The sequence below is a fragment of the Ornithorhynchus anatinus genome, chromosome 2 (genome assembly GCF_004115215.2).
Source record: "Ornithorhynchus anatinus isolate Pmale09 chromosome 2, mOrnAna1.pri.v4, whole genome shotgun sequence".
NCBI classification, from domain to species: Eukaryota; Metazoa; Chordata; class Mammalia; order Monotremata; family Ornithorhynchidae; genus Ornithorhynchus; species Ornithorhynchus anatinus.
The window spans coordinates 39,322,055-39,347,280 of NC_041729.1; the positions used below are offsets into that span (position 1 = coordinate 39,322,055).

Here is a 25,226-nt window from a genome sequence, read left to right on the forward strand (position 1 = left end):
GACAGATGAACAAATAAGTAAATGTACAGATTATATATAATTAGGGTATATAAAAAATGCATATGTAGGATGCTTGGCACAAGTGCTAAGAGTTTGGCCAAGTGCTAAGTGTTTGGCTGCCTTAACTAGTTTATTGATGAATTAATCAGGAAAGAACTCCTCATTCTCCCACCCACACCCAGTCCTCTCCCTGCCTTTCCCATCACTGTAAACAACACCTTCTTCCCTGAATCATCAGCCCATAACCTTGGCATTATCCTCGACTCATCTCTCTCATTCAATCCACACATTCAGCCTGTGACCAAATCCTGTCAGTTATACATTCAATACATTTCTAGTATCTGCCCTTTCCTCTCTATCCAAACTGGTACCAAGCACTTAGCATATCCTCCCTTGGCTACTGCATCAGCCTCTTCATCGATTTCCCTGTCTCATCTATCTCTCTCCTCACACTAGTCCATACTTTACTCAGCTGCCAGGATCAATTAAAAAAAAAAATTCACTCCCCATTTGCCCACTCTTCAGAAACCTCCAATGGTTACCCATCCACTTCCACATCAAACAGAAATTCTTTACCAATGGTTTTAATCATTGAAAGGTATTTATTGAGCACTTACCATATGCCGAGTACTGAGCTAAGCTCTTGAGAGAGTACAGTAAACCAGAGTTGGTGGACAGGTTTCCTGTCCAAAAGGAGCTTACAAGCAAAACGCACCCCCTCCTACTTTCCTTCACTGTTCTCCTACTTCAGCTCAGCCCAAACATTTTACTCCTCTAGTGCTAACTTCCTCGTTATTATTATTATGGTATTTGTAAAGGGATTACTATATGTCAAGCCCTGTTCTAAACACTGGGGTAGATCAATCAATCCGTGATATTTGAGTGCTTACTGTGTGCAGAGCACTGTACTAAGCACTTGGAAGAGTACAGTACAACAGAGTTTGTAGACTCGTTCCCTGTCCACAATGAACTTACAGTCTAGAAGGGGAGACAGATGTTAATATAAATAGAGTTGGGTAAAAAAGGGCTTAGTCAAGTTAGACTCAGTCCTTGTCCCTCAAGTGACTTACATTCTAAGTTCCCTTTGGCCTGGAAATCCCTCCACCTTTACATCTGACATATTTCCACTTTTCTCTCCTTTAGAGCCTTCCTAAAATCACATTTCCTCCAAGAGGCCTTCCTAAGTCATCTTTTCTCCCTTACTTGCCCTTCCTTCTGCTTCGCCTGCGTACTTGGATCAGCACCCTTTAAGCACCTAATACTCATCCAAACCTCAGCCCCACAGCACTTATGTACATACTTTGCTATTTCCCCTAGCTGTAATTTACTGTAATGTCTGTCTCCCCCTCTAAACTGTAAACTCCTTGTGGGCATAGATTGTGTTTGCCAACTCTATTGTATTGTACTCTCTGAAGCAGTACAATGTTCTGCCCATAGTAAGCACTCAATAAATAGCATCAGTTGGAGGAAGCCTTCCTGGGGCGTGAAGGTGTTGATGAGCAAATGAGACGTTCCTGGGCAGATAGCAGAAGTCAGAAATGAGGATAATTAACAAGCTGGTATTCTGCCCCTGAATTACCAAGAGTAGACTTTATAAAATAGGTTCAGTTTATCCAGGCCAGAAACTTTCACTCCGTAATGTAGGAAACAGCGCTTAGTAGCTCAGGTGCAAGGTAAAGGAGGATTCCAAAAAAGCTTATGTGCTTCCTTTTTGTTGGAAAATGCTTCTAGTTGGTGTGGAACATAATCATAAAATACAAGAATATTGTTAAAAAAAAAAAAAAACAAACAACAAAGTAGGCACTGCTTCACAGTTTTAAAAAATCGCCCTATTCCATTAGGAGATAACGAAGTTTTTACTTCTAGGCCCCTCGGGAGAGCGGTTGTGGGTAGTTCTGCTACCCAGAGCAGGGATTCTGTAGGCCATGCTGAAGCTGTAAGATGTTTGTATAGGTTGACATAGTTCAGTATGCAAAGGAAGAAAGATGAAAGCTGGTGTCAGTGTCTTGAGAGAGACAGCTTCAGAAAACTAGAGCTCAAGTAGGTGAAAGGTCAGGATGAGAGGCTAGACTACTCCAGGCAACCCAAGTTCCCAGGCATGTGAAAGAAGTGAAACACTAACAATTGGTTGTAATGTGATAGAGATGGCTTTCCTGAAAGGAGTTTAGCGAGCTGCCATTTATATTTAAAAGGTACCTGTTTTAAAAGGGTTGAGGTGGAAAGCAAATATAGAAAACTGTCCATTTTATGAAGCCGGAGAATCTTGGCTGTTAAATTGTCTCTGTATAGCATCCCTGCCTGACTTCTTTCCCCATATGGATGGCCTTTCATATTGCAGTTAGCACCTCAGCTTTTAGAGAAAACATTAGAGCAAGCCATTTGTCTTCAGTCTTTGAATTCGTTAATTTCAAGAAATATATCCTGTTTACATTAATGACAGCATATCTTGTATTTGGATGATGGCCAGAGGAGTACTTCATTTAGGCGAAGTGAATTTTAAAGAATATGGCTGCCTTCCTACCACACTGCTTCTGTGAAAATGTAAAATCTTTTTATTCTCTGACTAATATGGCACTTTTTTGTTACTCAGTAGAATGTAAAATTATGGCTTAAAGCTCTTTATGTCTATCCCTAGCCTAGTTAAATATTTATTATGGGAAAGTTTTAACAAAAAGTGACAGCTATAGAAAGATTTAGTTTGATTAGGGGCTAAACTAACAAAATATATTTTGAAATGAGATAACAGAAAGAACTTGCAATTTTTGGTCACCATCCAGTAAAATGGAAAAATCCCAAGCACATAGCCTCAGTAGACAGGACATCTATTCTTTGATTAGAGGTTTAAATTGTTCAATTGTTCCACTTTATTCTTTCTGTTTTCAAAATGTGCTCGTTAGACTATTTGAAATTTACCTTGTAAGTGCAGTAGACTGCTAAACAGTTTACATAGGGAAACACTAAATATAGGTTATTTTGTTTTTAAATTAAAACTTCTTCAGAAACAGCATTAGGGGAAAGTGTACATCATTTAAAGATATTTCAAAGCCATTTAAGCATTCTTAAATTATCTTCCAACCTGAAATTTCTTATACTTATTTTGAATCCAGAATATGGGGGTTGTCCAGAAGTAGGGGAGAGGTTGTAGTTTAGACTTTTTTAGGCGGCGGTTGGCTAGTTAAAATTACCGGAAGAAAGAAAAGAAAGCAACCGCTCAGCTTTAAGATTTTAAAAATTCTGCTTGACGATTGTTTCTTTTTTCAATATTTTGCCATTAAAATTTGAACATTTTTAGCAGTGCAAGGGACAAAGCACTTTAACATATGAACTTTAATATATGTAGCAAATGTATGTGACTGAATTGCTTTTCAATAAGCGTTAATGCTGTTAAACTGAAGTCCCCGCAGTGAGGAGTTTAGAGCTCACTCTCGGCATCCCAAACCCCTCTGATTTTGAGCTGTGTCCTAAAATAGAAGTCTGCCTCTGACTTGAAGAATCAGGACAGAGTTCTTAGTTGGCAGGGAGAGTTTCAGACAACCAGAGTAATCTGAAAAGTTTGTTTTGCTTAGGTTTTTAGGCAAAAGAAGAAAAAGATGAAAAATGTCCTTCTGTCACCCTGATTAGTTCATGTGAGGCAGAGTTTGGAAACGAAGCTGTCCTAAATCTACATCCGTTCTTGAAAACAAGGAGTTGAAGTCTCTCATTCCTTTTTGGGAGAAGTTGGTTTTTTCTAACCCTACATGCTTAGGTGGCAGTATGCCAAGTGAACCTTGATTCCTTTTGGGACCAGAAAAGCCCCTGGTAGCCAAATTATGTGCACCCTAAAGATTGTGAAGGTTGGGTTTTTGCAATCCTGTTCTTGGTAAATGGTAGATGAATATTCATGTCTCCCATGCTCCATGTCAGTACCCTACCTTCTCCTATGTTTAGTATAAACATACAACTCCCAAGGGATCCCCGGGGCAGTTTAATTTAAGAACAAGGGTGTGTTCCCTGCAAAGCAGGACTTTAGCATGTAAAAATAGCACATAAAAAGATAATCCTTGTCTTTCAGACGACTGTGCACACAGTGTTCAGGGTGAATGGCACTAAAGGAAATTTAGTGTAATAAATCAGTTTCTTTGCTCAGATCAAGGTAAAATGTGATTTTTTTTTTGTGGGGGGTGGGGCGGTCATGAATTCTCTGGATAATAAGTGACCCTGTTGGTTCCCTCATTTTGAGGTAAGGGAATGAACGGTTTTGCCGTAGAGTTGTCCATTTTGAGAGTGCTTGAGACTTGCCAGCGCACTGAAATGGAGTATATGTTGATGTCTGATGAGGGAACCCATTTAATCTCTAATTTAATATTCCCAGTTAGGCCCAGGAATTTTTGCAATTTCCTCTGGAGTAGGTAAGATGTAGGCAGTAACAGCTCTAGCGTGCAGTACTCCTAAGTGGCTCAAAACCAAAAATGAAGAAACCGGTTTCCAGCTGAAACTATGATAAAGGTTTGAGGGAACAGAAATCTAAATTGGCCTGGATGCACAAGGCATCCCACTGAACCCGTTTTAAGGCACTTATTAATCAAGCACCATCAGCAGTGGAAGAGATTTACATAACATGTTACTTGTACTGTCTTGGGTCCTTAGGTGATGGTGAATAAGTTCTTCTTACATGTGTCTACATTATTTACATGTGGTCTGATCTGTATTTAGTGTATTTCTATCAGACCTTCAAAATGTTTTCTAGATATTCTTTTCAAATTGAGAAGCAGTAGGGCCCAGTGGATAGAGCATGGGTCTGGGAGTTAAAAGGACCTGGGTTCTAATCTTGGCTCTGCCACTTGTCTGCTGTGTGACCTTGGGCAATCATTTCACTCCTATGCCTCAGTGGGGATCACGACTATGTGCCCTGAGTGGCACAGGGACTGGGGTCCAACCTGATTAACTTGTGTCTACCTCAGCGCTTAGAACAGTGCCTGGCCCATAGTAAGCAGTAAACAAATACCATAAAAAAAATTTAAAAGCATCCCACTGAGCTGGATAGATCCGTAAGTCAGAGAGGCATCCCCTGAGAATCCGTCTGAGTGAGGCGGCGAAGAGGATTTGGGGATAGCACTGTGCTTTTCTGAAGCCTGTGAGAATGTGTGTGTATGTGTTTGGGGGCGAGGGGGAGAGCAGTAATCCATCTGGTTTGTGACTTCTTGCGCCCTCCCCCTCATTTGCCCTAGGCTGACCCGAACTGTGCTAAGGAAAAGGGAAATATCACTTGCATTGTGTTTGAAGATATAGAAGTTAAGCAGAAGATTTGAAGGGTCTTTCTCATGTTCATTAAGTGAATCCATTGTGGCACCAGGGTCTACAATATGATTTCCTGGCTCTTGTTTCATTAAAACTCACCTGCTCGATTGGCTGCCTTGTATATAGTCTGTTTTGTATTCAGTATGAATATTTTTCTATTAGAGCATCAACTCGTCTTTCCTTTTCCCTCCGTTTCATTTTTTTTGTTTCTTCTAGTTGTAAGCTCCTCTAGACTAAACTCATTATGGGCCGGAATGTGTCTGCCAACTCTGTTGTATTGTACTCTCCCAAGTACTTAGTACAGTGCTCTGCACACAGTAAGCACTCAATAAATGCAATTGAATGACTTACCATTGATTGATTCCAGTTTCTCCCTTTTTAGTGACAGCAGAGGGGTTTTTTGTGTGTGTTTGTGTGTGTGTGTGTGTGTGTGCACAAATATTTGCATGCCCACTTTGAGAACAATTTCAGGAGTTGGTGAGGCAGAATGACCTAGTGGATAGAGTACCAGGAGATCCAGGTTCAAGTTCCGACACTGTCACTGGTTTACTGAGTAACCTTGGGAAGTCATTTAACTTCTCTGGGCCTTTGTTTTCTCCTCTATAAAATGGGCATAAAATAGACTGTGATTCCTTGGGAGGGACAAGGTGTGGGTGTGACCTCATAACCTTTTATCCACCCCTGTGTTTAGTACAGAGTACGCACTTAATACATACCAAATTATAATTAGAGTTTCTCAGAAGAAAGCTACCACAGAAATACAAAATAGAAAAGTCTGCATCTTAAGCTTGACTCTTACTCCTTCAGTCAAAGTTCCTTAAAATAAATTAATCTTTGATTTTTGAATCATTGTTTTGTTTCTTTTGTCCTACAGGGCTCAAGGGTTCTGGTTGATGCACGAGATAAACTAGGAATCCCCTGGCAGTACTCTGAGAACGAGAAGCATGGGATGTTCTTGATGTCCTTTGAGAATAAAGCAGGAATGCCCGTGGAGCCTGCCACATTTCAGCTGTACGTCCCTGCCCTGAGTGCTCTATGGCGGGATTCTGGCATCAAGGAGGCTTTTAGTCGTCGGAGTGAATATCAACTGGTAAGTCTACCTCGATCCGGAGAAAATTGGTGTGGAACAGATTTGTCTCTTTGGGGCTGGGCTAGTTTCTTCTAAATGACTTTCATTTTCAAGTAGAGTTCCATTAGCCCTGTGTGTGGCCATAATAACACAAGCAAGCTGGAGCAGTGCTGAAAATCTGAACATTAGAGTAGCAGGAATGAGCAGTAATTGGAGCCAAGCTGGAAAATCTAAAAGGCAGGAGGAGGGAGTGAAATGAGTACATGTAGGCTGGAAAAATCTGTCTCTCTCCAAAGAATAAGATGTCCCCAATCCAAAAGCAAAGACTGAGGAAACTCAAGATAAATAAAGCAACTCTGAAGTTTGGTTAGTAGTGGATGACAGATTCATTTTTTTCCATTTTGCTACCTTGAGATGAATTGTTCCTCGTAGGTTATCCTGCTTCCAAATCAACACCTTGAAATTGATCTGATAAGCCTTATAAATTGTTCCTTTTTGGATGTCTTCCCTTCTTTTTTTAGACTTTTTTTAGATGCCTTCCTTTTTTAGATTTAGATTTTTGAATGCATGGGGGGCAGCCACTTAAGGATGACACCCTAAAAATAAAAATTGCTACTAATTTTCCTGTTTGCCCTCTAGTTGCTTTTGAACTATCAGGCTTTCATATGCTCTATTTATTGATGAAATAAAACCTGTTTGAAAATGGCTTTTTTTGTGGCTGGGCAGTTTTGTAGTTGATACAGATTGTAGAGATGCTCTTCAGGAATTGTTGAGGGTAATCCCACATTTCTCTTCCCCTCCCTCAAGCTGTAAAACTGAAAGCTGTAAAACCGGAAACCATAGCTCATTAAGTTAAATGTAAAACTGAAGAAGTAGCTGGGCAATCATAATCATAATATTGGAGTGAGGCTACGAATGTCTGAGATTATACTTTAAAAGTGATTTAGCAGCACATGGGAGCCATCCCAAGTAGCATCTTGGACACCCATCTTCCCTTTGCATAATAATTTTTCTAAACTAGTCATTTTAAAAATAGTTTAGAATGGAATTTGTTTTAAAAGAGTTGATATAATGTGCTTAAAATTAGGCTTTCAGCAGAGGCTTCCAACTTAGAGCTTTCCTATCCCTCCCTGGAATAAATGCAATGGTTCATGTGCAAGGTGAGACCTCATATCTAGTAATTGTAGACTCACAAGGCTAGAAGGGCTTGCTAGTAGACCAAAATCATTTAGATCTAAATCATTCCATAAAGACCAACTCATTTCCATGAGGATAGTCTTTATCAGAAAATTTTTCTTTTTTTGTATCTGAATTTCTTTATGCTTTAATTTGCCAGCTCATCATGATTTGTCCTCAGTGGCAGAACAACTTCCTGTCAGATTTTTAGATTGGAGCTCCTTTTTCCTCAATTTTTCCTTGTGGTATGAGATCAGAGGTATGAATGTCATAGTCCCAGGCAGGGCTTAGAATGTGCATATTGGAAAATACACTGATGCTCTGGCTAATTATAATAGTAATGATAATGATTGTAGTATTTATTAAGCACTTACTATGTGCCAAGCCCTGTAATAAGCACTGGGCAGAGACAAGATGATCAGGTTAGATGCAGTGCCTGTCCCACATGGACATTACAGGCTAAGGGCTAAAAACCCTGAGTGTGAAATTGTGGGACTTGTTCCTCACTGAGCCAGGAGTATTTCACAGCTCTCTGAATGAGTCTCCTTCAATCCTCAGACAACCATCCCGGTGTAGTTTCATCTCTGCTAGTTGCCATCTTCTAGTTAAAGTAGCCATTCTAGCCTTTAGTGGTTAGATGAAGCACTAGCAGCATTTGACCAATATTTGCTTTACTTCCTTCTCTGTTTGGGCCAAGAAAATGTCATTTAGAGAGACAAGCAAAGACATTTTTCTGATTGCAAGGGGATGTTCTCAGATTGAAATGGAAGTGTGTCAGTATAGTGGTGAGAAGTCTGAGACTGGAAAGATGCTGTTATTATGGAAGCTGTAGTAGCTGCTTATCCTTGTATTTGTGACACAGAGAGATGATTCTGGATGTGAAAATTTGTGTTTTAGGTGTGACCTAGCTGATCAGGATTGTGATAGATTTTACCTGTTATCTTGAGGGCTAAACAGGAGAAGTCTACTCCATTCAGGTGGATGAAAATCACTTCTATCAATTGAGAGTGACCAAAGAAAGAACTAATATTTACAACTTACTGAATACAATTGACTTTCTATTATCTGTGCTTTGCATTATTCAGTCGTATTTATTGAGCACTCACTGCATGCAGAGCACTGTACTAAGCACTTGGAAAGTACAGTTCAGCCATAGAGACATTCCCTACCCAACAATGGGCTCACAGTCTAGAAGTGGGGAGGGAGACATCAAAACAAGGAAGCAGGCATCAATAGCATCAATAGGAATGAATAGAATTATAGATATAGACACATCACTAATAAAATAAATAGAATAATAAATAGTACGTATATGCACAAGTGCTGTGTGTCTGGCAGGCTTTTAGTCTCATGCAGCTTCTCCCATAATATGATCTCAGCAGACTCCCTTGACTCAAAACTGCTTCCCCCCAGGCAGGTTTTGGAGGAATCTCTCCCTTTTATTGACATGCACATGGCCTCCCTGTTTTAAAGCTGTCGTTGGCTTTGTCCAAGACATTTCTCCCCTCCATTAGTGTAGCTAATGGAGAGTATAATCCAACCTTATTTTAAATGAATTTATACTGCAATTTTAGGCACATGTGGTTTACTGTTACCTCAGAGGAAATGCAATTTCTTTAGCCCTCAACAAGCAAAGGGAGATAGGTTTGAATTTCAAATGAGAAGCCTTTGTTCTGCACTGTGGTTACCAAAGCCATAGTGACAGTTGTTCCTGTGGTGGAGAACAGGAGCGAACAGCAGACAGGAACATAGCAGCAGTGCAAAAGGAGGAGATAGAAAAGGAGATGGGCAGCAGAGACCCCAGGAATACAAACCTAAACTGAATACTCTCACCAGAATCTACACAGGGCTCCCGGCAGACATCAAGAGTCCAACGGCCAGGGACACAAACTCAGAGAAAGGTAAAAACAGACCACTCCAGAGCCACTTAAGAACACAGAAACAGAGAGGCACATTCATATCTATTTAGACACATTTAACCTGGTTTGTAAATATATATCAAAGTAGTATTATTATAGTTATAGTTATCATAGTTGTTATTATTATCCTCGTTTTACATATGAAGAAACTGAGGCACAGAGAAGTAAAGTGACTCCTGGCTCCCACTGTCATGCTGTCATGTTGTTTCCTTAGTGCTCATATAACTTAGTTTCTTGCTACACAACTTTATTGTAAATGGTAAGAATGGCTAAGATGGATATTAGTCATGCAACACCATTGATATTAGTCATGCAACACCATTGAATCATCAAAAAACTGGATTGTTACCACTGTTTCTGTGGGAAATGGGTGAAGAGGAAGGAGGTTTGGAAAACAATTTTAGTACATAGCTTCTGACAAGAAGATGAAAGTCAAAAGGTTGGCTCCTTAAAGGGCAAAAAGCAGGCATCTTTGTGTCATACTCTTGCAAGTGCTAAATAAAGAGTTTTTCACTCTGGCCCTCAATAAATACCATTGATGTGGAAATACAAAAGCTTGTTTGAGCCGTCTACATTATCTGACATTTTCTCTAACATTTTATCAGTAATTCATTAGCTATTTAGTTATCCTTCATTGTTGTTACTTTGTAGTAACAATAATAATAATAGTATAAGGTGCTTACTATGTACCAAGATCTGTACTAAGCCCTGGGGTAGGTAGAAGATAATCAGGTTGAGCGCAGCATGGCTCAGTGGAAAGAGCCCGGGCTTGGGAGTCTAAGATCATGGGTTCTAATCCCGGCTCCGCCACTAGTCTGCTGTGTGACCTTGGACAAGTTACTTAACTTCTCAGTGCCTTAGTTACCTCATCTGTGAAAATCGAGATTAAAAAATGTGAGCCCCACGTGGGACAATCTGATTATTCTGTATCTACCCCAGCACTTAGAACAGTGCTCTGCACATAGTAAGCACTTAACAAATACCATAATTATTGTCTACCCCAGTGCTTAGTTCTGTGCCTGGCACATAGTAAGCACTTAACAAATACCATTATTATGATAATTTCTATTATTATTAGCGTTATTACTGTTATTATTATTTCTAGTGTTCCACCTAGGGAACTAGTGGGTTGAGGTGAGCAAAACTTCAGTGCTAAGTGATTTCATTCTACAACTTCATTATTAGTGGTCCCATCTTGCCATTTGATATTGAATATCATCCAAAAGTGGAACTACTGGAACTGCTCAAGGGGTCACTTGTGGTGTTTGGGCTTCATGGGCGTGAAATGTAGAAACGCACTGCAGCCCTTTTATTGGACAGTCTCCCAGTGGATGTACTGGCCTTTCTGATCTGGCTTACTATTGTTTTGTCAATCCTGTCATTGGTGACAGTGCAGCCTAGGTACCAGAATTCTGGTCAGTTTTTAACTCAGTATTGCCAGTGTCAATTTTTGGTTTGGAGAATGGCTTCCCTGGTACAGGCCGATAACATCACTTCAGCTTTCTTTGGTAGTAGTTTTTAATATGAGCCCGCTTGGTGCAGAGCGTTGTACATAGTGCTTGGAAAGTAGTGACAGGTCCCCTGCCAGCAAGTAGCTTAAATTATAATGATTAAACTGTCAGCCTGGCTGATACAATGAAGTAGTTCGTTCATTCATTCAATAGTATTTATTGAGCGCTTACTATGTGCAGAGCACTGTACTAAGCGCTTGGAATGTACAAATCGGTAACAGATAGAGACGGCCCCTGCCCTTTGACGGGCTTACAGTCTAATCGGGGGGAGACGGACAGACAAAAACAATAGCAATAGTTTACAGTCTTTTGCAGGTCCTCTTGGATCTGTCTTTAGGATGCAGTCACATGCTTACAGCAGTTTTTGAATGACTGACTCTAGCACTTTGGCCCAGACTCAAAGTCTCATTAGTTGAAAGAGCTTCCCAGAACTGTGGAAGCATATTCTAACCCTAACCCATATTCTAACCCTCCCTTGACCCCATGGCTCCCTCCGGTTATCAACCTATCTGCCTCTTACCGTTCCTCTCCACACTCCTTGAGTGAGTTGTCTATACCCACTGACTCAACTTCCTGTCCTCCAAGTCTCTCGACCCCCTCCATCTGGCTTCCATCCTCTTCACTCCAAAGAAATCTTCCTCTCAGAAATCACAAATGATCTGCTTCTTGCCAAGTCCAGTGGCCTCTACTCCATCCTAATCCTCCTCGACCTGCCTTTCACACTGTCTGCCACCTCCTTCTCCTGGAAACATTTTCCACCCTTGGCTTCACTGATCCTGTCCTCTCCTGGTTCTCTTCCTATCTCTCTGGCTGCTCATTATCAGTTTCCTTAACGGACTTCTCCTCTGCCTCCCACCCTCTAACTGCGGGTGTGTCTCAAGGGTCATTACTGGGTCCCCTTCTATTCTCCATCTACACTTCTCCCTTGGAGAACTCATTCAGGCTTCAACTGCCACCCCTATGCGGATGATCCCCAAATCTACATCTCCAGCCCTGATCTCGCTCCTTTTCTGCACTCTTGTGTCTTCTGCCTTCAAGACATCTCTATCTGGTTGTCCTGCTGTCACCTCAAATTTAACATGTCCTTCAAACCCTGCCCTTCCCCTGACTTTTCCATCACTGTAGGCAGCACCACCATCTTTCCTATCTTACAAGCCCCTAACTTTAACAATATTCTTGACTCCTCTCATTCAACCCACATATTCAGTCTACCACTAAGTCCCATCAGTTCAACCTCCACAACATTGCTAAAACCTGTTCTTTTCTCCCTATCCAAACTGCTACCATGTTAACCCAAGCACTTATCCTATCCCTCCTTCATTACTGTATCAGCCTCCTTCTTGACTTCCCTGCCTCCTGTCCACACTTCATTCTGTTTCCCAGATTCAAAATTGTTCAGGCCGTGTTTCCCCACTCCTCAGGGACCTCCAGTGGTTGGCCATCTACCTCCGCATCAAACAGAAACTCCTTACCATTGACTTTAAAGCACTCAGTCACCTGGCCCCCTTCTCCTTCGACAACCCAGCCCACACACTTTGCACCTCTGATGCCACCCAACTCATGTACCTCGATCTAGTCTGTGTCCCCAGTGATGTCTCACTCATCCTTCCTCTGGCCTGAAATGCCCTCCCTCTACATATCTGACAGGCAATTACTCTCCCAACCTTCAAAATCTTAACGAAGGCACATCTCCTCCAAAAGTCCTTCCCTGACTAAGCTCTGATTCCCTTTTTCCCCCACTCCCTTCTGCGTCATCCTGACTTACTCCCTTTATTCACCACACTGCCCCCATCGGCCCCAAAGCACTTATATACATTTCTGTAATTTATTTATATTTGTGTTGTCTCCCCCTCTACTCCATAAACTGTTTGTAGGCAGGGAATGTGTCTGTTATATTGTATTCTCCCCAGCGGATAGTGTACCGCTCTACATACAGTAAGCTCTCAATAAATAGGATCGACTGATTGCTGTAACCCCCCCAGACCCTCTTGTTCACTTTCCCAACATGGCTTTGTGGCCTAAATGGGACAGAATTGAGCCCTCCTAAGCATCCACTGGTGATGGAGTTCATTAGCACTATGCAGTGCTAACTAGCGTAATGTATCTGTTCACTGCATCTAGTGAACAGAAAGGTGAACTCGAAGCATGTTGTAAATTGATCCCCGTGTAAAAATAATGAACTACTGAGCTGATGTTATGAGATTGGTGTTACCGCTTGAAGCAAGCTTCGAAAAGCATTCCTGGACAGAACCTCTTTATAATAATGTTAGTATTTGTTAAGCACTTACTATGTGCAGAGCACTGTTCTAAGCGCTGGGGTAGATACAGGGTCATCAGGTTGTCCCTCGTGAGTCTCACAGTCTTAATCCCCATTTTACAAATGAGGTAACTGAGGCACAGAGAAGTTAAGTGACTTGCCCACAGTCACACAGCTGACAAGAGACAGTGTCAGGATTCGAACCCATGACCTCTGATTCCCAAGCCCAGGCTCTTTCCACTGAGCCACACTACTTCTCTTTGTTAACTTCTTTATGTTAACTACACTCCGTACTCAGTTGTGTTCTATTCAAGTTGCCTTCTAAAACATTGTGTTCTGGCCGAAATGCCTGAACCCTTCCTTCGAAAAATTGTTCTTGTAAAAATAGATTTCCTCCTTTCCATTTTAGAAAATGGAGGAACAAGTTCGTGTCGACATCACATCTCTTGGGTCTTGGAAATTAACTGTCTCTCCAAACGGTTTAGGAACTTCTGTCATACACATTCGAGAGGACTAACCTTTGGACCGTTAATAAGAAATTATGCTGCTATAGAAGGCTAGGATATGTAGAATGAATATTAGATGCTGAGAAAATAGTGCCCTGAGATAGATAACCCAGTAGACCTGTGTTTTGGGATATGGCTTATTGTGCATTTTCAGGAGAGCAATTACCTCATGGCTTGGAAATTGATACACTCGCTCTAAATCACTAGAATGACTAGAATGGCACTTGAAAAGCAACTCTTGACTTTTATCGACCAGGTATTAAGAATTAAGCCATACTGTTGCAATTTTTCCTCTAATGGCCCAATATAATTAGTGTCAGCATTTCCATTATGATGTCTTTTAAAAGAAAGTTGCAAGGACATATTTTACTAACATTTAGGCTTGAAGTGCCACTTAAAGAAAAATCTAAAAATATTATCCCAAATCCTGTTCTACATTCCTGAAACAAATATCAGTTTATCCTGCCTGGTAATTTCCTCCATTTAGGGAAAAACCAAATTAATCAAGTATCAAAGAGACTGGCCTCTTCAGGTTAAGGTTCATTGAGAAACTTGCCTGTGCTTCGGCTGGTCTTATTTTTGACCGAGTTTAAAAATAGTTTTCCTGAACTTTCTAAGCTTTCCAAGCATTTTAAGGACTAGGCTAGATTCTCTCAATCGTATTTATTGACCGCTTACTGTGTGCAAAGCACTATGGATGAAGCAGTCTGTAGAACTTTTCAAATTTCACTTTGGTGTTACATGCCACACGAGATGAACAATATATTGAAATATTAATCAGTCAGTGCTGTTTGAGTGCTTACCAGGTGACGAGCACTTTATTAAGACCTTGAGAGAGTACAGTAGAATAAGTAGACTTGATCCCTACCTTCAAGGAGCTTACAGTCTAGTTGGATATAAAAATTAATGCTTATATCTAGTGTATGTAATTCTTAAAGTGTGAAACTGACACCAGTGATGATGAAATTTACCTGTACGGCTGGATGTTACTGAAAAGAAAGATAATTCTTTCCATGCTCCGCCCCCCCCCCCCAACTATTGTCCTGTCCTAAATTATTGCACTTGCTATTTACCACACGAATACTCAGAAGAATTAATGAAAAAATATTATTTCTATATAATTTTATATCTATGTATTCATATGTCACCATCTGTACTGCTGTGTTGAAATTCTGTGATTGGATAAGAAACACCTCCCAGCAGGAAATATTTGTTGGGATTAGGGTTTCACCTGGGGAGGGTGTGTATGGGCACTTTATGTGCAACCCTGGTGCCTTAAAGCCAAATCAGTGCTATCAGTACTCACTGTGGAGCGACCACAGTCTTCTCCTTTCCCCTCCCTCCTGACCTCCACTCCAATCTAAGCTCATATTAGTGCATGTGTTGAAGTACTCAGGTGCTCTACACACCCTAGACTGTAAGCTCATTGTGGGAAGAGAACATTTCTATCAACTCGGTTATCGTTGTACTGTGAGCACAGTAAGTGGTCAAGTACAACTGACTGACTGCTCACAGGAATGTCTGGAGCAGCTCAGAAGACAGGAGAGTGAAAGTAGTAGATGCTGCCACCTGTTAAAGCTGAGCTGAAAATCCCATCTTGATTCCTAAAGCAGGGAGAACTTAAGTTCAGTCACCACCATAGAAGACAAGAGCCTCATAAACAGTAACCCCGGACTGCATCTGCAGGCAGTTTCCTCAGCCCACTGCGCACTAGCCAAATTTCTGCAACACCTCATAGGATTTGTACCAGGATTGTAGCCTAGCTGGGAGTCATGGTAGCGCAGAGGGAGTATTCTCAGTCTTAAGTCTTATTTACTGTGTGCAGAGCACTAAGTGCTTGGGAGAGTAAAATATAAAAGTATAGCAGACATATTCCTTGCCCACAATGAACTTACAGTCTAGAGGGGGAGACTGGCATTAATATCAATAAATCAGTACAGATATGTACATAAGTGCTTGGATCTGGGAGGAGGGATGAATAGAGGGATCAAGTCTGGACGACACAGAAGGGAGTGAGAAAAGAGGAAAGGTGGGCTCAGTCAGGGATTGTGAACTCCTTGAGTGCGGGGCTTATCCCTGTCTAGCATCTAGTTCAATGATTAGGGCACAGGGGCTCAGTAAATATTTTTGATTAATAGAAGCCACTTACCTTCTATTTTGGGGGGGACGGTTGTCGAGAAGGTCTCAGGGGTTAGAATTTCTACCTTTACCAGTGTATGGATTTTGTGGCTCTAAGGAAGGGTAATAGAGGGAATGTATCTAGCAACTCTATTATATTGGACTCTCCAAGTGCTTAGTCCAGTACTCTGCACTCCTCCCTCAATAAATATGATTCCCAACTCTCAATAAATATGATTGATTGATTAACCTGAGAGAGTAGATCAAGAAGAGAGGTTGAGGGAGGGAATGGGAAGACCCAGGAGCATGAAGGTGGAGAATAGTCAAGGTAATGAAGGGCAGGACATGGATAAAAGAAAACTCTTCCTTGAAACATGCCAGGTTTTTGGCAAAATAAATTAACTTTCTGACCATCAACTCTTTTATCAGAGCTGTCAATACATATCAAAACAGGTACAATTTGAATTTCCACTTGTGCACTTGTTTTATGTTCACCCTTCAGTGGAGGTGGTGCTTGGTAATAGAAAAGAAGTCAGGGGAAAAAGAAGGAGGAAAAAGAGAAGGGCAAGCATAATCAAGAGTGAAATAGAGAAGCAGCGTGGCTCAGTGGAAAGAGCACGGGCTTTGGAGTCAGAGGTCATGGGTTTGAATCCCGGCTCTGCCACTTGTCAGCTGGGTGACTGTGGGCAAGTCACTTAACTTCTCTGTGCCTGTTACCTCATCTGTAAAATGGGGATTAAGACTTTGAACCCCACGTGGGACAACCTGATTCCCCTGTGTCTACCCCAGCGCTTAGAACAGTGCTCTGCACATAGTAAGCCCTTAACAAATACCAACATTATTATTATTATTGTTTACAAAGCTCTAAAGTGGTAATGTGAAAAAAGCAAGGGCTACTTTATTCTTAAATTTTTTCCAAGAACTGTTAAGGTGAAATAAATGAGTATACTTACTAGCATGTTCCACTTTTACAAATCTCAGTGGTCACAGATTCCTCCAGTGGTGGATATTTGTGTTGCCAAGGATTTTGTCAAAGGGTAGGTGGACAAATCTCATTCTTTAATGTTATATTTCAGAATATGGAGGGTGAAAGATGTATGGACCCTTTTTGATGGTATTTGTTAAACACTTACTCTGTGCCAGGCACTGTACTAAGAGCTAAGGTTAGATACAAGCTCGTCAGCTTGGACACAGTCCATGTCCCATATGGGGCTCACAGTCTTAATCCCCATTTTAGGATGAGGTAATTGAGGCCCAGAAAAGTTAAGTGACTTTCCTAAGGTCATTCAGCAGACAAGAGTCAGAGCCAAGATTAGAACCCGGGTCCTCTGACTCCTAGGCCTTTGCTCCATGGTGCTTCTTATTTGCAATTGTGTGTGTGGGTGTTTGCCCTTGTGAATAGTCCTCTGCTTGAATGAACATAACCTTTGGTTTATCTGACGCAAACTGACTTGAGGAAGCATGTTAAAAATAATAGTTGCTTGACCAGATCTGACCAGACCCTCATCGTGGCATCAGGATCGGTCTCTGGGTATTTTGTCAGCATTCTCAGCTTCATTCCTAATGTATTCAAGGGCTAGGAGTAAATCTCTGCCTGTGTCCTTAGGCCTTTCAGAAGTGAGGGGGTGGATTCCACAATAGCAGCATTTTCCTTAATATCTGTCCCTCCACCCCCTCCATTTTTTTTTTATCTCCTTAAGGCAGGCCAACCAACTCTTCTCCCTTTTTTCTATTCCCAGTGTTTCTTTGTTCTCTGTATGCGATCAGTAGGTCGTGACAAAAGTTTCATTGTATTTTTGGTTACATTGTCAAATCTCTATCCTCATTTTCAGTTTCTGGAATAAGAGTTCCTTTGTAATAGAGTCCTTTTTTCCACCCTTGAAATTTCCTGGCTGCTATACATTTGAAGGAAATATATTGTATGATAGAACCAACTTCATAGATTTAAAAATTATTCATGCAAAAAGGGGGTGGGTTGGGCACAGGATTAGTGACCAACACCTTTCATGAGTTCACCCCAGGATTCGTATGTAGGCATACACTTAATTTAACGTAGGGGTTCTGTTCTTGATGAAACTCTCCTCAGTGGGTGCTGTATAAGTACACACCACCGTTTCTTCTGACATGGCATCATGTTATATCCAGATTGCCATATGTTGTCAGAAGCACATTCTCTAGTTACTCTTCCTTTCTCCAGGTCTTTTGTGACTCTGCTTCCCAAATCATTTTCCTAAAACTGTACCTGTCACCCAGCTGCTTGAAAACCTCCAGTGCTTTCCCATTCTCTGCATTAAACAAAAACTCCTGACCATCAGCTTTAAGGCATTCCATTGGCAACCTCCCTGTACTTACCCTTGCTTTTCTTCTTCCACTACCCTCCAGTTCATATATTTCATTTCTCTCATGTCAACCCACCTACTATGTCTTGTTCTCGTCGCCCTTGTTGCAGATTTCTTGCTTGTGCCCTCCCTTCTGCCTGGAAATCCCACCTCCTTAACATCCGCCAAACCACTCTCCTCCCCATCTTCAAGGCCCTTCTGGAATCCTGAGTCCCATAGCACATCTTCCTTTATTATTCTCTTATCTCCACACCCTATTTCTCTACCAAGTCCTATTTCGGGAGTTAGGCATCGCCTAAGTACTTGGGTTCCTCTGCACTGGGCAGCAGTGGCATGGGAAAGACTGATCAAATGATTGAAATGTTGATCAAAGACTATGGCAGAGACTAAAGTTTTTACTGCATGGAAGAAGCAATGGTAAACCACTTTCATATCTTGACCAAGAAACCTCTATGGATACACATACCAGAACAAGTTTAATAATAATTATGGTATTTTTAAGTGCTTACTATGTGCCAGGCACTTTTCTAAGTGCTGGGGTAGATACAGGGTAATCAGGGTATCCCACATGGGGCTCACACTTTTAACAGACTTTATAACAGAAGATGGGATGTTCTGAAGAGAGTATGTCCATGGAGTCTCTATGGGTCAGAAATGACTAAACGGCATTTGAATAAGTAGTAGTATTTGGGTAATTCCTCCTCTTTCTCCTCCCCAATTGCACTTAATGTATATGTAGTTACACTCGGTGCTTCCTCTTATTTGTAAATTCATTTTAGTCACTGCCACCCCTGCTGGATTGTAAACTCCTTGAGGGCAGGGATCACCTCTACTCTTTCTGTTGAACTCTCCCAAGGACACAGTACAGAACAGATTGAAAGTTTCTAGTCACGCCAATAGTACGGCAACTTCAGGTAATTCTGTTTACTGTTTTGCTTCCCTCCCACCCCCTTGTAAAGTTTTGTATGATGTGAACAGTGGCTGTGTCATCTTCCATTAGTTAGTAAGTGGGGTCTATCTTTTAAAAACTTAAGTTTCCTTTTATGTGGCACTAACTGCATGCCCTTTCCTTGACCCAGGCTAATTATAAAGTTCTCGGACGCAAAACTGATAGGGGTTTGTAGGTATGTACATGTGCAATAGGCTATCGGTTTTGCTGGAACTTGTTTCAGTGAACTTTTGATCTCTTTCCTCAAATAGCTTTGTTAATATATAGGATCAAAATTTTGGCTTCTGTTTCAACGGGTATTCTAGGTTGAATTGTTAGTGAATTACTCTGAAATCTGCTGCAGAGATGAGATTTATGACTCTGCTCTTTAATGCCCCTAAAAGCAAGATGTTGATCTCATAAGGCTTTTGCAAGGAGCATTAATTAACTTATGCTTCTGGTGTATGCTGTGAATTGCTTCACAACATAGTATTCTAATATTTGTTAAATATCTGTTTGGGAAAATTATTATAATACAGAGTTTTAGGGGCTAGGAGTAAATAGTGTGTCTCAAAGAGCCTGGGCTTCGGAGTCAGAGGTCATGAGTTTGACTTCCGGCTCTGCCACTTGTCAGCTGTGTGACTGTGGGCAAGTCACTTCACTTCTCTGTGCCTCAGTTACCTCATCTGTAAAATGGGGATTAACTGTGAGCCTCAAGTGGGACGACCTGATTACCCTGTATCTCCCCCAGCACTTAGAACAGTGCTCTGCACATAGTAAGCGCTTAACAAATACCAACATTATTATTATTATTATCTTGTATCCAACTGGAAATATAAGAATCCTAGCTCACCAGAGGTGAATTTGACCCTACTCATTTGAGATTATTCATTTATAATGGTATTTAAGGGCTTACTATGTGCCAACACTGTAGTAAGCACTGAGATAGATACAAGGTAATCAGGTTGGGCACAATCACTTTCCCACATGGGCCTCACAGGCTTAATCCCTATTTCATAACAGATTACCATCCCCAGATGAGGAACCGAGGCTCAGAGAAGTGAATGGCTTGTCCAGGGTCAAAGAGTGGATAAGCAGTGGCGACAAGTGGCAGACCCAAGATCAGAACCCAAGTCCCTCTGACTCCCAGACCCTGCTCTATCCACTAGGCAACTCTACTTTGCATTCGTGCCCTCAGTCCCCATTTTCCCAGCTGTATTTTCTTGTTTTTTTTCAAAAATCCAGGATGGAGATATCAAGTCTGGAATATTAAGTGACAATAACTTTCATTCTTCTTATACAGAAACTGAAGAGCTATACCTTTTTGCCGTTTCATTTTTGCTCAAATCATTTTTCACCAATCGTAAAATGGAACAGAAAACTGCATTGGCAAGCTGAGCTGTGGCAAGATGATTGGTGAAATGGAATTTTGTGTCACACTTAGACATTTTTGTGCTTTTTGCCCAGTGGCTTTTGTACACCTTCTCCCCCTGAGCTGTTTTTTGAGTTGTGTTATCTGTCTGGGCTAGCATATTCAGTGAGGAAGTGAAATGAGGACTTACTAGTGCTAGTAGCCTCTTACTGTCTTTCATATGCCCCCATGGCATATCTGTACTCTCTGCCTACCACCACAGAGTACACACTTGTCTGCCCTTTTCCCCCCCATGGCTGGAAAAAGAAAAAACAAAGGAAAAGGATTTTTATGCTCCTTATGAGGTATTAAGAGTAGTATTTTGTAATACTGTAACTGGGGCTCTGGGGCTTATGTTCAGCACCCAATCAATCCCAAGGGCCTAGTATAATGCTTTGCTCAAAATATTCAATAAATAATGTTGTTAATGAAAATGATGAGGTTCTCAGTTGTCCCTGTTACTCTTCACCATGACTTTGTACGATGCTCTCAGGAATTAGCACACTCTTATTTGTGGAAACTTTTGAACTCATCGGTTATAGTTTAACACTAATGGTTACAGCTCAGTCATGGGACTGAAAGAACATTTCAGGAGAAGTCCAGTGGTGTACTTGGGTAACTACTTCCTACTTCTTTTTTAAAGGGGAAGAGTTGGTTATAGTGGTTCAGGGTAAAATTGCCTCTGCCCTGCCACCAGACATGACAGTCTTGGGAATATATTGACTATTTGACTGACAGTCTCTCCCTACTCCCTCGGGGGCTCATCTGCCTTGTTCCAGTAAAGCAAGGCAACCAAGAATTTTCCCCAGTTAAACCATCAGAGTCTTACAGTAATCCCCAGGTCCACATCCTTCTACACTCTTGTGGGAAAGTTCCCTAGTTAGAACACCTCAAATTTGTTCAAACTGCTTCCACCCCCCTGTGATTTAAAGTTATAACCCCCCAAAAGGCACAGGAGTAATTTAGATTCTGCCATCCTCTTTGCTAGGACTGGCAGATGTACTTGGAGAGCTGTTTCAAAACCTAATCCTTCCTTCCCTTGGTACAAATCCTGAAATGGACTTGCGTACCCAGAATACAAAGCGCACGAGGGTTATAACAAAGGGATAGATAGTATTCATTCATTCAATCATTTGTTCAATCATATTTGAGCGCTTACTGCGTGCAGAGCACTGTACTAAGAGCTTGGGTAAATACAACAAACTGACACATTCCCTCCCTGCAAGGAGCTTACAGTCTTGACTCAGGTAGAGTCACAGTTCAACTAGTAAAATTCAGTCCCAGAGAGCAAGTAGAATTGAACAGGTTTGTATCAGTACAAGGCCAGAAGAGCATGCAATCAAATCTGGCTACAAGCACAAATCTCTCCTTGGTTCTGTACTGTTTCCTAAACTAGAATCTGGGTTCTCCCAAGTGTTCCCAAGATCCTAATCAGTCCATTGGTTTGAAACTTCTCAGTCAGTCAATCAGAAAGTGGCATTTATGAAATGACTCGGCCCAAGCAGTTGTTTCTTGGTTGAGGGCTGACTGCCCGGTGGTAGAACGCACCTCGCTTCCTATTCCTGGAGGTATCCCCTCACCTTCCCCTAGATCCATAACGTCAGTCCTGAACTTGCCCTGGTTAAGCTCCTGTGATGTCATCATGTCCTCCTAAAAACTGTGCGTATACAAATGAACCTCCCTCCGACATTCAGCCAACTAGCATTTTTGTAACAGGTTAGTCCTAGGAGATTTTCAGGACAGTATAGCATTATGGCTTGGGTCTGCCTGTTCCTACATTCTAATAATGGGACTTGTTAAGCGCTTACTATGTGCAGAGCACTGTTCTAAGCACTGGGGTAGATACAGGATAATCAAGTTGTCCCACGTGAGGCTCACAGTCGTTATCCCCATTTTACAGATGAGGTAACTGAGGCACAGAGAAGTTAAGTGACTTGCCCACAGTCGTTCTTGTCTGTCCGTCTCCCCCGATTAGACTGTAAGCCCGTCAAACGGCAGGGACTGTCTCTATCTGTTGCCGACTTGTTCATCCCAAGCGCTTAGTACAGTGCTCTGCACATAGTAAGCGCTCAATAAATACTATTGAATGAATGAAAGTGGCAGAGTTGGGATTCGAACGCATGACCACTGACTCCCAAGCCTGTGCTCTTTCCACTGAGCCACTCTGCTTCTCATCAGATCTAGAAACATCAGCTCATGAGTAGGCAGACTATTAGCCTTAGAGACCTGACCAGACTGCAACGCTGAAAACTTTGCAGAATAATAATAATAGTTACATAAGTTAAGCACTTACTATCTGCCAAACACCATACTTAATGCTAGTGTATGTACAAGATAATCTCATAAGGTACAGTCCCTGTCTCATATATAAGGGTCACAGTCTAGGCAGGAGGGAGAACAGTTATTTAGTCCCCATTTTCAGATGAAAAAACTGAGGCTCAGATTAATTAAGTCATTTGCTCAAAATCACCCAGCAGGTTCTGGGAACAGAACCCTGGTCCTCTTACTCCAAGACTTGCTTTTTTCACTGAGACACTTTATAGCAGAGTGAAATTCATTCTTTATTTTGGTGGGGGGGTTTAGTGGCCTTTCTTGGTTGTTCCATAATGGCTTGGAAACTGGGCTGGAGCCTTTGAGGTAGTGTTTTGAACGTTTATCTCACAGTCATGATCATTACTGGTTTTACTTCTACTGACCAGTTATTTTAATAAAAGAAAATGTTTAAACATTATTTCTGTGTTTAATTATAAAAGTATATGTGAGCACTTACCGCAAGAAGAGCATTCTGTCTAGGCTATTATGTTAAACAGGCAAAATACACCCTGTTCTTTCAGAACACGTGTTTTCAGTATGCATTTTGGCTAGAAACTGTCTAGGGAAGTATGGAATGTTCATGTTAGAAGAAATGGTTTGAGCATGTGCAGATCTTCTTGACGTTAGCACTGGGAGAACTGCAGCACATTTTCTTAAATGTGCAGTTTTATGAGAGCTCCCCCCCCCAACATTTTAGGAGACCTGGGTGGCCTAGGGACAAGTTTCAGGGTCTTCTGGGTAAATAGGGACTACTTTTCTGGAGAGTTCTGGTTTTTTTTCAGTGCTCCATTTAAAGAAAAAACAATTTATTGGATATTGGCTGGGTATGAGGTCTTCGCTTTTGATTCTTAGAGAGGAAAACAAACAGACTGTTCTTCCTTCATGGTTTTGTTCCCTTCTCAGTGTGTGTGTTTTTTTAAAAAAAACTTCTTTGAAAAGGGTTTATACAGAGAGAACCCAAATGTTCTCTATATCTAAGGGGAATAAAGAGATAACAAATAGACCTAAAGATCCTTGAACCCGGGGACTTTGTGTCAAATCACATCTGCTTAGGGTGTTCTGTAAATGAAGCCAAAGCCCACTCAGAACACCGCAGTACAAGTGGTTCTCGATATTAAGAATATGTAAGGGAAACAGACTGTAGGTTAGGAAATGTTCATTCAGTCAGTCGTATTTATTGAACCACGTACCTTGTGCAGAGCATTGTCCTAATCATTTGAGAGAGTACAATATAGCAATAATCAGACACATTCCCTGCCCAAAATGAGCTTACAGTCTCGAGGGGGAGACAGATATTAATATAAATGAATTACAGATATGTATATGTGCTGTGGAGCTTGAAAAGGTTTGTGTCTTAATATTGTCATCTCACCCTGTGACCAGATTTATCAACTGATGTCACAAATAATACTAGTTTTGGATAGTGTCCCTTTTTGTGCCACTCAGAAAGAAGACAATTCTGTCCCTGAGAAGGCATTTAATGGAAAAATTTTGTATTCATTACCATTTATGTGGTTTGAGAAAGGCACATAAAGGGATTCATTTTAATGCATTATTATTTGAACCTTAGCTTTCAGGTCACAAAATTTGCCTGGAGCCAAACCTATAATAATAATAGAATAAAGGGATATTTTTTTTCAGGAAATGTACTCTGCAACTCTTTTCTTTGGCAGAGAAGACTGAAAAGCAACTGTAATGGAGTCCGTCACCTTCTGAAGGGTGTTACCGCATTAGGAATTGTATCATCTGACACGTACAAGTACCTGGGATAAACAAATGCTCACTTTGGGTCCCTGATCATTTCTCCCACCTGAATCTTTAGCTTTGTGTTCCCCCACACAAATTAGCTGAATATGGCTCTGAAAGATTTCCCTTTGCCCTTCTGAGTATCAAGAAGTACTGCTCTCCAAAGGTAACTACTGAACTAAACCATCACATTTACCTTCTTGCCTTTTACCTCGATAGTGCTAGTTGAATCCCAGTTTCTGTCAGCAAGTCCTAACTGACTGGCCAAGTCTCTAAAACTGTTTCCACACTGCAGTGTCAAAGTCAGAGAGTTGTCTCCGTAAGAGGAAAAAAATGTTCTAGGTAAGTATCATCAATTGTGTTGATTGAACACCTTCTGTGGGCAGAGCACTCTAAGTGTTTAGGAGAGTATCCAGTTACTTAACAGTAACTGGTGCACTTGGGTCTTGGGAAAATTAAATAGGATTCCGTAATTAGATGTTACTCTTAAAATTTGCTGGGGTTTTTAGTCTTTCTTTTGTCTTCCCCCCCTGGTATTTCCTCCTTCTACATTCAGTATTCCTTTCTTTCTCTCCCCCCCACTATTCTAGGTCCTTCTCTTCCTCCCTTCCCCTCCAACTGTTGCCTTCCCTCTAAAGACCTTGGATGTTGAAGTC

At 41.3% G+C, this 25,226-nt stretch overlaps 1 protein-coding gene across 1 annotated transcript in view; it reads left to right on the forward strand.

The window, feature by feature from the left end:
- Window positions 1-25,226, forward strand: part of GNA12 (G protein subunit alpha 12) — a 111,400-nt gene that overhangs the window by 28,651 nt on the left and 57,523 nt on the right. The window contains exon 2 of the mRNA XM_029052118.2: window positions 6,152-6,367. Coding sequence (XP_028907951.1) covers window positions 6,152-6,367 — 216 coding nt within the window. The remainder of the gene's footprint in view (window positions 1-6,151; window positions 6,368-25,226) is intronic.